Genomic DNA, 14561 nt, shown 5'->3' with positions numbered 1-14561 from the left:
AGGAGTTTTTATTGCATAATGTAATATCTACAGCCTTCTTTCAGAGGGACTCATGTTATATGTTTTTGGAAGATTTGAACACAATTAAACTGATTGCTATTAAACACCTCCACATCAACGTGCTGTATCAACAGAAAACCCGATGGCTTCCAGGTAGGGATTCCTGTGGTTTCTTAAACACCTGCTGGCTTATGGCCCACAAAACCATTAACTTCATACTGCAGGTGGCAGTACCTGATGCTTAGGGCATAGAGAGCAGAGGAGTTTGGGCGTCCTTTCCCTCCTTCAGTACACGTCTGAGATGTGTATGCCATCTTGGATCACAATTTTGTATTTGATTTTTATTTTACCCTGTAAATACACTCATTAGTAAAACGCTCTCACAACTGTTCTTTGGTTCTTTGGTAATGTCCTGAGTAATATTCTTATTTCAGGGTTGCTTTCTCACAGAAAAGTTATGACTGAGATCTTGTTAGGTTTATGTTTCATAATGTAAGAAATATTATCGCAGCAAAAAACCTATTTATAACATTGTATGTCCAGATCGCATTATTACGTTACTAAATTGTAGGTTGTTTCCCAGAAGGCTCTTTAAGTGGCACAGAACAGAGCTATTTAAATAAATTGCTTGTTTGTCTCTGGAGGAGCAGGACATAGTTCCTGGAACTTACGGACACCCTGGATACTGTGCCATCATTTCTAGTCCTTTGTCACCAGTCATGCTCCGCATGAGTACATATCCGTCATGCAAGCCATCCGTTTAGAAAGTGAATAAAATGATCTCACCATGTTAAAAAAGAAAGGATAAGGAAAAGGCAAGGGAAACAGGGTGAGATAGGGGAACTGGTGTCGCTTTTGGTTTTGTTTTCTAGAGCCCACGGCTCTCAGGAGCAGAGAAGTTGTCTGGAGAGCTCCCTGTTCCGCCACGGCTGAAGCGCTGGGTAACGTGAGGCGCGGGAGCGCGGCACTGGGGGTTTTCGGCACGGGTTTCCGCGAAGGGCCGCGGCCGGGAGGAGTTCCCGGCAGTGCCACGGCCGGCGCACGCGGGGCCGGGGCCGGGGCCGGGGCCGGGGCCGGGGCCGGGGCCGGGGCCGGGCTGTAATCACCTGCTGCGACCGAGGCCTGGCCGATATGGGGCGGGAGACGCTCCGCACAGCTTCGGCGGCCGCGGAGAGAGCCCCAGGTAGGGAGGAGCCGCCGGGCAGGGAGGAGCCGCACGGCAGCGCTGCGGGGCGCGGAGCTGCCGGCGGCCGGAGCCCGTCCCGGTGCGACACCGACCCCATCCCACCCTGAGGTGACCACGGCAACGGGGGCCACCCGAGCCTGCCCGGGTGCGCTCTCCCTGAAGGTGTTTGTTTGGGAATGCCCCGTGGCAGGCAGGACTGAGATAGGCGTCTGGGAAGTTTGTTGCAAAACAGGTGAAAAAACCCCGAAACTCAAACTCCACAACAGTATGGAACTGTGCAGTAAAATGTGCTTGTGTGCATGTAGATGTGCGTGCATGTGTGTGTGTATGAGTACGTGTCTATGAACAACAGAATTAAACAATAAGAACAAAAAGAAACTCAACAAAATAAAACACCACTTGTCCTGGTCTTTTATTTGCTGCTAAAAATTTACATGGAAAATGCAACCCTGTGACCTCAAGGTAAGCGATAAAAAAGCAGAAACTAATTTCCTGATATTGAAATGTCACTACATTGAAAGGCGGCTTCTCCGTTCTCACAGTATTTTATAAATGTGTTTCAGTTTCTTTCTGTTGCACCTTTTTTTTTTTTTTTTCTTTACTGAGACAATATAATTTAGCCTATTTTTAAGAGCAGCAAAAAAAAAAAACCAGTGGAAATTAACATTTATCAGTCTCACCTACTGCAAATATCCACCCCCTCAATCTCCTAGGGTAGTTTCAGGTTGTTACAACTTAAATGTTACATTCAGCTATTTTATATATCATGGTTTCCACATTCATCTCACACATCAAGTAAAAACATGAACCTTAACCAGTTTTGTACATTACGTGTTTTTTCTTCCATGACAGATACTGTGAGCAGGCTGTCAAGTGGAAAGAAGAAAACAGTGAAAAATTTTAGAGCACTCATTTTACAGTATTTTAACTCCTCTGAGAATTTCAACCCTTTTCTGGTGTATGTGAAGACAACTTGAGAGAATGAATTTACACTGAAACATATGTTTAGAGTTGTATTTTGTGCTGTTGACTTGGTTCTCCCTCTACAGTCTACAAGTTAATGTGAGTACCTCCTTTTGCTTCTAATGCTTGAGGGGGGAGGGGGGGTTCTGTATTCTTAAAGGACTTCTAGAATTAAGAAAATGAAAAAGACAGTGCTCTCTATTTTTTGCTAGTGTAGGACATAGGATTAAGAACTCTTTTGTCACTACACAGTAGCAAGGCAAGGGGCCTTCACTGTGTCCAGATCTTGGGAAGACAATATCTGTCTTTACAAGACAAGGGTAGGAAATGCTTTTCCTGTTATTCCTACATTATTTCTATTCCTATGGCCTTTACAGATATGAGAAAATTGTGTAGAAAGTTCTAGTTGTTGTTAGCAGCTTTTTGGCATTGTTTGAGAATAATAATCTAGGGACCCCGAGTTTGCGTAGATGGATGACCACTTGCAATTGGTGTTCCAAGGACTGGTGCTCACACATAGCTTTGATTGTATTATGTGTTTCTTAAAATGCCCACGGCATTTTATGCTCTAATTTTTGCAGCATTTGTGTGTTTGGTTACAGCGAACCACTGTTAGCAATACAGAATTTTCCTTGCTGGGGAACTTTCCAATAATGGGGAAGTTTCCTAAAGAAGTAGGTGTAGTTACATCAACATTTAAGTTGTCACATGAAATCTTTTGACAAATAGTTCTGTTTTTTCCTGTCTTTTTCATTTGATTGCAGCAGAAACATGCAGCAGCAGCAGTACTGAGGAGCAATTTGCACAGTTTAGAATATACTTTGCTTTTAAAAAACTATTTGCCACAGATGTTGGAAGCTGGCAGGAGGACAGAAAGGGCATTGTGGTAGGTACTGTAGGAAAAACAGCAAGCAGATAGCTCTAGTAAAGGACTTTGATTGATGTCAAGGTCTCAAACTGATCCATAGGATTCTTCTGCTCAGGGTAAAACAGGAGAAGGTTCTATAATGGTTATTGCAGTGGTTTTCTTTTTGCATGCACACCTGGATTTGACCTGGACCTGCAAATTTTTCCCTCTGAAAGTGAAAAATTGAATACAGCAGCAAACTTTCTCAATCTTCAGGAAATTTGTAAGTAATAGTCATACTTCTTTTGTCTACTGTAAAGCTAGTTTTCCTCTACAGTGGGAGAAAGCATGGTAATAAGTGTCAGCAATTGCAGGACATAAACATGGGTCTTAGGACTATAAAAGCTAACTTGTCTGTCTTCCAGGATTTAATCAGAGCATCTCTCCTGGAGATCATGCCAACACTCACTTTTCCTGTCAAAAAGGTGGATAAGGTACTATCCACCTTTTTGACAGGAGTATGGGTATCTTTCAGTATCCTGACTGTAGAGCGCATACTCTTTGTTCCAAACAGTGTACTAGTTCAAGCAGTCTGCTTTGTTATGAGCAGTCTACAGCCTCTACAGCCTCTACTTTAAAAAAAGAATAGAAAATATTTTGAGTCAGAGTGTGCCGCAACTCTGGTCATTCTGACAGGGGGAGTGCACAATACCGAGTCAGGTCTCAGTGGTAGGCTTGTCTCCAGAATAAGGGTGATTATGGCACATTTGTGTGATGGGTATACCTCTATCTTGTTTGAGAAGCTTTACTTTGGAGCTTAGTTGGTGGTCTGGAGTGCTTGTTACTCTAGCAGGGGAATCATGATGGAGGCATTCTGATGCATAGGCGTTCAGAGAAGCTCTCGGGGACCCAAAGGATTTGGCTGCAATTTTCTAGTGCTTTCAAGGACATCACTTGTGGCTAAGGAATAAGTCTGGTACCTAACCACTTTATGAAGCCTAGGACTTATCAATTAATCAGATTTTGCACCCTCAGAATAGTCTTTGTATTTTTTCTGCACCTGTTTTCAGACTATGCTTACATTGTTAACAATGTAGTGGATTGCCTTCCTTTCTCAGCTCTATATGCATTGCTTGCTGCAAATCAGCTGTTGAGATCAGGCAGCAGCAATCTGAGGAAAAGAAGTAGCTTGAATCAAATTGTTAGAAGGAGTCTAGTTCCCTTAAGCCACAGCACTGTAAGGGCACATGTGTCTTATGAATTCAAGACAAAATTGTTTTTTCACTATCATCTTAAAGTTGACAATCAGAGAAGGAAGGACAAAATATAAAAAGTGAAGAATGGCAGTCAAGATAGAATTTCATCAGTTAGGAAGTGTCATGAGCATTACAGTTGTCTATTTTCTTATACAGATTATGAAACTACCACTAGAAAACAGCTAAAGGCAATCCTTCCTTATTTTTGTGGATGTTTGTGGGGCCAAAATTAGAACTTTATTTAGAAAAAAAATTACCATTTTCTGTATTTATGACTTAAAATACAGACTTACCAAAAGCAGTGGGTGTGTGAAGATTAAAGTATGAGTTGATATTAATAAGCATTTTAAAATGTTAAAATGTTGTGTAGGACTATAAAACCTATGTCAGTAAAGAGGGGAAGAACTTCTGACAGAAAAGTGAAATGACTTTTGTATTCAGAGGTAAAGCAGCAGAAATTCAAGACAATAGATTCTGCTTGTAGATTGACTGGCTTTGTCACTGTTTTACTAAGGCACTAATGTGTGAACAGTTGATTCATAGTTATTATTGCGTAAATACATGTTACAAGATGAACTACTGCATGAATTGTTTTCACAATATATGTAACTTTGTGATCCTTCTGCTGTGTACTGTGGGACCAAGGTCAAAAAGCAGGGTGTGTTCACAGTAGGTTAAAATAAAGCGAAAAGGTGGAGAAGAACCAAGTTGTATTTCCTGCTCTGACAGTACAGAAAATTCTTTCATCCTCCTAATGGGAGCAACATTCCTTACTATAGTTAGGGGAACAAGTGGGTATTTGTGAGTACTTACTCACTTATCAACAGATAATGATAAAGGATTTTTTTAGCCATAGTCAAGAACAGATATTTAAAGCAAATAAAGAGGTTTTTTCTGGACCTACCCATGCAGGAAGATTTCTGCCTGATTATCTACTGGGTGCAGTTTCATCCTGTTTTTAAATAGGGTGGAATTCAGTGTCTCCTGTCCAGTTCTTTGTGTGGATTGACCATAAAGTGTATTTGACAGTGCAACTCAGAAAATGAGTATTTATTTATATTTGTCTATTTTTTTATTGTTTTAGGTTCCATCTACATAATGGGAAGGCCTTTGTTTTTGTATGTATTTTTATTCTACTGGCATTTCCTAAATGGTAAGAAGCTGTAAAAAGCAGTAGAACTATTTTAGTATGTTTTCTTTCCACGTATAAGCACAGAAATGTTAATTTCTATAGTTTTCCTTCAGCTGCTAGCATTTGAGGTTTTTTTTCCTTAATGTTTTAAGTGAAAAGGTCTAAGCATGGCTTTACATTAAACTAGATGCATTTATTTTGGTATGGGGCCAAGTTAAAATCCCTGTCAGGGTTCCAGCCAAGGCACCATTTCAAACAAGGTACCATTGGCATTGCACCAAAGTTTTTCTAGGCTCTATCAAACCTGGGAAATGTTATATATTCTTTTACATTGTGGGTAAAAAAACAATTGGCATTTATATAAACAGAACATTCCCATTGGAGGCCCTAACATTTGCCTGTTACCACAGCAGTGTTTTCTCAAAGCAACAGCTGAGGGAATGTGCATATACAGTTCACTGTTTTTAGTACAGCATCACACTGTGTGTGTGCACAAAGCAGGTGTCTGCAGATATAAGTACTCATTGTGTGTGTATACAGCAAAGGTCTTGTGTTTTGTCACACACTTGGACATCTACATGCCAAAATGTTTTACTTTTCAGAAGAGAGCAGATACTTTGGTCTTTAAAATTTCCTATGGATGTGGTAAGACATGACTTCAAAGATTAGGTATATTATTTAAAAACTTAAGTTTTCTTCCAAATTTTGTTTTTCAGCTCTATTCACTGTTGAAGCTCCTCAATCACTCTGCATTGTGGAACGTGGGAACAATGTGACCATGGAATGCACGTTTCCAGTGAATGGGAAATTAGAGTTTAGAGATTTAAGTGTCAGCTGGGAAAAGAAAGATGAGTTGAAGCAGGTTTATGTACTTCACAAAGGAGAGGAAGACTTCAAAAATCAGCACAGTGACTTTAGGGGAAGAATAAAATTGTTGAAAGAGAATCTGAACTTGGGACAGTCTCTCCTTCAGATCACTGACGTGAAGCTCAGAGATGCAGGGGTTTACCGCTGTGTTATTGTCTATGGGGGAGCTGACTACAAGACAATCCATCTGAAAGTTAAGGGTGCGTGTGCTACTACCAGAGGTTCAATACTCTGATACGCTTAAAAGATTTCAGAGGAGACCCTGAAGTAAGATATATCTGGATTAGCAGTTAAAGAAACCTCATCGGAGACAGGAGCTGTCCAATGGTGTTGGTGCAGCTGTGTAACTTGGCACTTCTGTTTAGGTTGAATCCGTGTTCTGTCCTTTAAATCCCCTATGACATGTAAGGAATCAGGTTGCAAAATCATGTGTAGAGTACAAAGACCATAAAGCCTAGTGAGCTTTTTAAACCACATCAAAATTGTAATAAATCCTGTACCTCCAGTTACAGACTCAATAGTGTTACTTATTTTTCCTGTCAAAATCCAAGCTGAAACTTGACTCTGGGGGCTGGGGAAAAAGAAAATTGTCCTTCATTTAATACAGGCTGTTGTTCTAGCTTCCTATTGGTAATGATTTTTTTTTCCAATCGTTTAGCTCCTTACAGAATTATAAACCAAGGAGTGGTGAACACAGGACGCAACGAATGGAAGTTGACGTGTCAGTCAGAAGGATACCCAGAAGCTGAGGTGATATGGCAAAATAGAAACCATGAAGATTTGACTTATAAGGCAAACACAATATTTGAAACTTCAAGCGACCAGTTGTACCGTGTGACAAGTACCCTTACAATCAAAAGTGGAATTGATGAGATTTTTTACTGTATATTCTGGAATAAAGAGCTGCAAGAAAATACAACTGCCATTTTACACATTACAGGTAACACTTCTAATTTAATTTATGGTAATACACTTCAAGGTGCTAATGTAATTTTGTCCCACTTGAATCAACTGTGATTTGTTTCTCTTTCCAGCCTTTTAACTGGGCAGCTCCTCTGCTACTTTTCCTTTTGATTCTTCTTTTCTGCATTGTAGCCTGATAAATTTTCAACCAGACTGGAGACCTGATCCAACTCAAAAATAGTATTTCTCTTTGTCAGACTGTTTCTTAGTGAGATCATTTCCCTGGTTCAGCTCACCACCTAGTTTTAAAAATACCTGTGCACTCACACTTTTTGGACATGAAAAGGGTTTGAAACAGGAAGGTCTCAAGTGAGAAAACTAAGTAATTCTTTCAATGGGCAAGTTGGATTTTAACAAGAAAAATATCTGGGATTCAAGGAGACCACTTACCCTTCACATTTAGAGCAATCATTACCAGATGAAAGGAACTCTGTCCTCTTTCTCAATTACCTTTTTCCTGTAATCCTGATGGGAAACTAAGCCACATGTGACACTTCGACAAGCAGAATTCTGATGTGATCAAAGGCACTATCACATGGAATGCAGAGAACAAAGACAAATATTAATATGTTCTATCTTACCCCCAGCCTGATTTGAAAAAGTGTTATGTGCACCATTAACACCAACTTAGACAACAATCTATAATGTTGTTATCATGTCTTAATTGCTCATAGCAAAAATAATACAGTGAAAATGAAAGGCAAAGGGAGGATCCTATGCAATTATATAATGTCTTATCACCACCTGTTTTTCTTGAAGATTCAGCTGATGGCATTCTCCAGACTGAGAGCAGACGCATTATTGGAGCAACACTTATTGCTACTGCTTTTATTGGATCAGTGCTTCTATTTCTGCTTTGCAAAAGAAAAGGTATGCAAATTATTCATTTTAGACTAGCTCAGTTATTATCAATCTACTCTGTTAATTCATTCTCGCTGAGTTGAATGAGACAGTTTTTCACCATATTGTTTATTTCTCTTTCTTTGCTGGACTTGAGTAGATACTAGCAAGTTGGCAGAGTGAAACAGGTTATAAGCCCCTCACAAACCCCACTTAGCCATGCATGTCTGTTAATCTTTTTTATAGGTAAGGACGTAAGCAGTAAGATTAGTGTCTAACCTATTGCAACATCAAAACACTTATTTTTTACCTACTGGAAACTGGAGGTTTCTGTTCTGTGTCCTCCCTTTTGACTGAGGACCAGAATACTGGTAGCAGACAGGATACTCAGGTACAGGAGGCTTTTTAGTGGTTCTTTTTCAGCATTCTCTGAAAAATTTCACTGAACTGTGAGAGCACCTGTCTTTTAAAGTGAATATTTCATTGATTTTCTTACTAAGTTTTGAGCTTTCTCAGTCACTTCCTGAATTAATATTGGACATTTTCAGCATCACAGTATGTTCAAAAGCTAAAGCATTGGCAATAATTTGTTTTCACTTGCTAGCTAACAAAATAAAAGACTTGAAGAAATAATTTGTAGGTTGTCTGAGTATGAAAAGACTATAGCTAGCACTCAAAATAAAGAAAAAAAAAAGGTTTTAAACTTGTTACTTGAACTGAAAGAAGTACTGTTAATTTATTTTTCTTTCATAGGTTGGGTGGGGGAGGAGGCTGCTATGGAAACGTCCTGAGAGAAGTATTCATAAGCTTAACAGGCTTGCAGGTGATTCTAACAGGCTGCAAGAGGACTGTAGATAATCCTGCAAGTATAAGAATATGCTTGCCCTACGAACATAATAGGAATAGGAGGAGAACATGAAAATGGAAGAAGGGACAGCAAAATCCTTGACTGCTCAAAAGAATCCCACTGGGGATTTCACTGAAGGTCAAAAATTTCCTAGGTTGCCTGACTAATATTTATTGTTTGTGTGTGTATATGATAATGCACATCACATTAGCTTTCATATCTATCTATTTATACACACAAACACATGTGAGTGTGTGTGTTTGATAAACTACAAGTAGATTCAAAAGCCAAACTAGTGACAATAGGTTTTTGCCTTAAACCATAAGCTGTCCTGGGTTACCAGACAAGTGATTTTTTCAGAACAGAATCTTCCCAGAATGAGAGCATTTTTCTCCTCAAAAAGTACGGAGAAGATGATCCCCTTCCTGTTCCCTGTTTTCTGTGATGTTCAAATTCTGGGTGAAAAGATGCAATGGGAAACCATTAGAACAAGTATTTTCCAGTGATGTTAATGCATAGTACCAATGGAATTCTGGCTTAGAAAGAAGAAAATGAAGTTGGAAAGGAAACCAACAGACTGGGAGCACTGAAGAATTTATTTTAAAGTTTTGGAAGAAATTTAGTGTTTTGAGAACAGATGATTACACTATGTAATGTATGCCCCTCCCACCAGTGTGTTTAAGCTCCTCATTAGAGCTAAAGCAAGTATTTTGGGTTATTTCTAAAATTGTTTTCTTTTGTTTTCTTTCAGCTAGAGCAAATAAGGGCAACAGAACACCTGTGGCGAGTCCATCAATAGCAAGTATGTACATACGATATAAATCTAGCAGTGTGTGATTCTTGTGGAAATAATTACTTGAGAATTAACTTCGTAATGGTGACAGCCAAATGGAGATTTAAATTCCATTTTGATTTTGTTTTCTACATTTCATTTACATAACAACTATAAATTACAATTGAAGAATGGCTTTTCATGACTGTGTTGTCCTTTTGAAAGGAAAATGGGAAAGAAAAGCATTTTTGTTCCAGGAATTGATGCACTCCTGATATGCACAAGAAAAGGACAGAGCAGTATGCTGTGTTTTGGAAAGTCTGCAATAGGATGGGACAGGCTCCCTGGAACATAATACCTCAGAATAGCAGCACATCCTGATGTTTAGACTTTTTGCTGCAATTTGAACTGCGTTGGCACATTCCTCTGTTTTCTCCAGTATCATAGCATGCATTTGAGAGTCTTTGTCACAACATTAATGACAGAGAGTTCGGCCCTGTTGAGAGAAATTCAGGGAAGCTTTAGCTTCTGTGTTGTGATATTGATGCTATTTACTATGAGCAAAGCTCAGTGGTACCACCATGTGGTACCACAAAGTACCACCATGACAGGTGGTATTGAAGGATATGAAGTAAAGAGCAAAGAGACTTAATATTCACAGCAGGAGAGAAGAGATTAAAATCCTTTTGCTGCCTCTCAAGATGGTTACTGGCTAACTTGTTTTTAATTTGTGGTATGGGTGTTTGGAGACCACCACAAATTAAGTTGCTGTGTGAAAATTGGTTCATGGTGGCTATTGGCATTTTTCCTAAGAAAAACTCTCTTGAGAATACTTACCCAAACAGACACAGCATTTGGTGTTAATCTCATCCCTTGCTCTGCATTCAAGTCACTCACTCTAGATCCTGAGTGGACTGAGGTGGCAGTTTCTAACACAGGTCTATCACTATAGGAAAAGTTTAAGCTATGCTCACTGCTGCGTGTATGTATGTTCTTTGCTTACAGAGCTGTCAAAAGATAAGGATACACACAACAGCAGAGCTGCTTCTTTTGAAGACAGAGAGCTGAAATGTAAGTATAAATGATGAAGGAAAAATTAGTAGCAAATTTTACACAGCATAAACCATCCCTGGTCACTGGAGCATTGATTCAAGGCTGGCTTATTTAGCCTCTTGTTTCAACAGAGAGAGCCTTCAAGAGATAATACAGCCTCCCATTCTAACAAACTCATCATCATAACTCATTGTGTACTGTTTGTTACATCAAATAATGAATCTGGTTTTTAAAATAGAAAGTAAAGACATACAAAGGAAAATGTGATGTGGAGATATATAAAAACCCAAACCAGTCGCTTTTTCCAGCTTGCACTTTTGCACTTTTGCTATAGAAAGAGTTCTTCATGCATATCTGTAAGGGTGGTGATGGCAATGAGGGAGCGGACAGGAACCTGTCACAGCCACTTGTGCAGGCCTCAAGCTGTGCAATTCTGTCTCAACAAAGCAAGAAAATACATGATCACATATCTCAAATCTATGAAACATCCTATGGTGTGGAAGAGGAGGGTGAAATTATTGAGAAATTATTTTACTCTCACTTTTTTGCTGACTTCTAAAGCACTTGCATTAATTGCATCCCTAATCCCTCCCTGCTACACTTTACTGCAGTTACCTTACAGGTCCTGCAAGTGTTATCTCCAAGCCAAAGAGTTAGGGCCTGGGGATATGCCACTGAGAATACTGACAGAGGGAGCACTAAATGTATGTGAAAGAATTTTTAAAGGTTTTGAAAGAAAGGGGGACCTAACCAACAGGAATCTCACTTTATTTGCTAAAGAGCACTTCCCAACAGTATGTTTGAACTATCACTTCTATTTCCTCCCATGATCATCTTTTCCTGTTTGATCTTTTAATTAATTTAATTTTAGATCTTTAATTTTGACAATGAAGGAAACCTTTTGGTACCTTCAAACACTAGCAAAGGAGTGCAAAACTATAAAGTGTTCTGTGCCTTCATCATTTTGCAATTTGATAATTTTTTCATATAATTCTTTCTGTTACAGATATGCAAATTGAGAAGACCTAGAGAGAACCGGGGAAGACTTTTCCCCTCTACTGTGAAGATTTGACAGCTCAAATGTTCTGTGTTCTATGTATTGAAGGGGATATTAATTTTTTATATTTATTGTGTGATGGCAATCTTCTATATTGTTGTAACACAGCAAAAAATGTAATGAAGTTAAGATAATAATTATAGCATAAAAAATTATTGAGTGCAGGCTTCTGTATATGTGGCTAGATATTGAGGTATTTATTTAAATATCAAAGCTTCTGCCTTCTCAAGTTTAGGCAAATGTGTCTTTCAAAGATTTAATTTAATTGAATGTATCTTTCAGGTAAAGCACTTTAGGTCTATGACCATCATGACTTTCATAGCTAGCTCCTGATAGATCATCTTCTGAAACTTTTTTTCTTCCTTCTTCACCCGAGCTCTCAATTTCCTGCACATAACTGGTTTTCCATCATTTAAAGAATCTTTTCAATACTTTGATCCTCATAAAAGGTGCAACTAGACAAGTTGCCATACATACAGGACATTTTTAGTCCTAAAAATACCAGATGCTCTCAGCTAATCCTGAAAAAAATTATTTAAAACTCTTGGTAACTATGGTTTGGAAATTAAATAATACTGAGCTTTTTGATATCTTTCTTAGAAAAACATTTTTGGCATTTAATTTCCTCATTATATTGCTGGCACTACTTGTACTGCTCACTCTCTTCTGATTTACATTCTGGGGATAATACAATTCTTTGGACATTTAGGAAAAACAGCCCTTGCTTTAGATTACCATTTTGTTTTCTTAGGAATGGAAAAAGTAAAACCTACTTACATCTAGGACATGAAATACATGCACATGTCATTATATAGAACCGCTGAAGAAACCTGTTCCTGGATCCCATTTCACAAGTTATGTTACATTTTGCTAAGTGCATAGCTTTTATTGGGGGGGATCATACACAGGTGAAAAAAATTGATTACAGTGGTATTCACAGTTGTATTTTTTTAATAAACAATTTTATTTTTCTTGTGGTTTTTCATGCTTTCCTTAACCTGTTGGCAAGTAGTGTAAGCTCTATTTGCATATTTCTGAGAAAAAACAGTATCTGAGATTTAGGTGTAGGAGAGAGTCTACAGCCATGACCTCCCTCTAATGGCTCCCATAAAGAACAGCTGGCAGAGAATTGGAATCTTATTGGACTCAGGTTTTATTTTTTAATTAGAAAATAAATAATATATTGTGCAGTCCCAAGAATGTGGACACATCCTCATTCATGAATGCCAGTGCTTCACTGCTGGCAGTATTCAAACTAGCTAATGCAAGGCTGTGTTTAATAATCTCAGAAAGCTGTCCTATTTAGTAGAATAGAGAAATATCTCTCAGAATCATAATGGGGTTGGTCAACCACAGTTAAGTAAAATAGTTACTACAGAGTCATTTCCCTGAATCATTGCAGACCTTATGTATTCTGATACTGATTCTTCCCATTTACTGTTCAAGGTTACTATGTGAACTTGAATATCTCCTCCTACTTCCCAAGATGCTTTTTGAATCTGGATGTCATTGAAGGTGATAGCCAACTTTAATTATCTACAGAGATGTTTTTGAAGTATCAGGGCCATTTGTAGACAAGTACTGACTCAGCACAAAAATACAGAATCATGTCACCACATAAATAATTCCCTTTCCAGACAAGATGAGCTTTTCACTTTCTACTTCCTGTTTGAGACTAGACAAATTGTGTGCATATTACAGTAAAAGTGAAGAAGTCTCCTCTTGTTAGCTCTTATAAGCCTTTGCAAGGCAGTACTTGCTTAGTGTTATGGAACTGAAGTTAATGTCTTTATCAAACTCTACTGTACAGCAGGAACTGTTACATTTCTCTTTTCCCAGTAGGAGAAAGGGCAAGTTACTGTTGAAAGTGCTGTATATCAGACGAGTAAGATAATGAAATGAGGGGATAAAACTAGAAATTCTTTAGCTGAACCCTAACTTCTAAAATGACAGTGCTTGAATTCCTGAGTGGCTGATAGGAAGCATAAAAGTTTGCTACGTCCTTTAGAAAAGCAGGACATGTGGTGAATAACAGGTAAAGTGAAAAGACCTGCCCTCACTAAATAAGCTCTCTTTTATACTTCTCTGAAATACAAAGCTGAATTTGTCTAATCTTATTTTAGAAATTAGGCTTTAAGTATTATTTAAGTTTTGTGGCTTCACTTTTATGAATATAGGGAAACAGGCCCACATGTTTATCCTTCAGGGCCATAAGTGGTTTCAGGTCAACTGAAATTACAGAGGGAGAATACACACCAAAGTGAAAATAGAACACATTTAGTTCATGAGAACTAGGTAGGAGGAAATCCTTCCTATCCTAACACAAAAAATGTAGTTAAGCACTATATGTGTAATAACATAATTTCCTTCCATTAAAAACATTTGTATGATGCTTCAGTGTTTTCGGATATCTGGAAGACAAAATACAGCAGCAAATAGGAGCAGACTTAGCTTCAATAAGCTGCATTTTACTTCCTAGTAGCCAAGCATTATTAGATTTCCAAAAGCGCTCAGAAAAGCCTGATTCCTGTGCACAATCAAAATTGGCTTATTGCTATTTCAGTTCAGGACTCATTTATTTTACAAATGTAATTATGAACCAGTGTGGTGGCCTGCTTTGTGATGTGGCATTTAATTCTGTAGAATATGAAAGCTATTGATAATTACAATTCCAATAAAGATCTAATAATATGAAAAATAGAATCATTGCTATTGACCTGCACAACTTTTCATGGAGCAAAACTGCAGGACTTTTGACTGTGTCCCTTCCCCCCTTTG

General features: G+C 38.4%; 1 protein-coding gene across 5 annotated transcripts; it reads left to right on the top strand.

Moving 5' to 3' along the window:
• The first annotated feature begins 775 nt into the window (after nt 1-775).
• On the top strand, nt 776-12771 carry LOC119696093 (programmed cell death 1 ligand 1-like). 5 transcript variants are annotated; one of them, XM_038125628.1, is made up of 10 exons: nt 776-941; nt 2039-2248; nt 3233-3279; nt 5337-5405; nt 6101-6451; nt 6910-7191; nt 7974-8084; nt 9653-9703; nt 10679-10744; nt 11733-12767. In XM_038125628.1, exons 4-10 carry the CDS (start codon nt 5351-5353, stop codon nt 11753-11755), a joined length of 939 nt encoding a protein of 312 aa, XP_037981556.1. In that variant the 5' UTR covers nt 776-941; nt 2039-2248; nt 3233-3279; nt 5337-5350; the 3' UTR covers nt 11756-12767. The 5 variants fall into 5 exon arrangements, with proteins under 5 accessions (XP_037981556.1, XP_037981555.1, XP_037981552.1 ...); XM_038125627.1 differs by lacking the exon at nt 776-941 and adding an exon at nt 969-1183 and having other exon boundaries at nt 3170-3279; nt 11733-12771; XM_038125624.1 differs by lacking the exon at nt 776-941 and adding an exon at nt 969-1183.
• The last annotated feature ends 1790 nt before the right edge of the window (nt 12772-14561 follow it).

Source organism: Motacilla alba, chromosome Z, assembly GCF_015832195.1.
Source record: "Motacilla alba alba isolate MOTALB_02 chromosome Z, Motacilla_alba_V1.0_pri, whole genome shotgun sequence".
Lineage (NCBI taxonomy): Eukaryota > Metazoa > Chordata > Aves > Passeriformes > Motacillidae > Motacilla > Motacilla alba.
This window is presented reverse-complemented; position numbering and strand designations above follow the sequence as displayed.

Bases quoted from the DNA above. Each gene is read 5' to 3' on its own strand.
- LOC119696093 (XM_038125627.1), top strand. From the start codon at position 5,351: ATGGGAAGGCCTTTGTTTTTGTATGTATTTTTATTCTACTGGCATTTC. The intron at 6,452-6,909 runs GTGCGTGTGCTA...CCAATCGTTTAG, and splicing joins AATCCATCTGAAAGTTAAGG to CTCCTTACAGAATTATAAAC. The intron at 9,704-10,678 runs GTATGTACATAC...CTTTGCTTACAG, and splicing joins GGCGAGTCCATCAATAGCAA to AGCTGTCAAAAGATAAGGAT.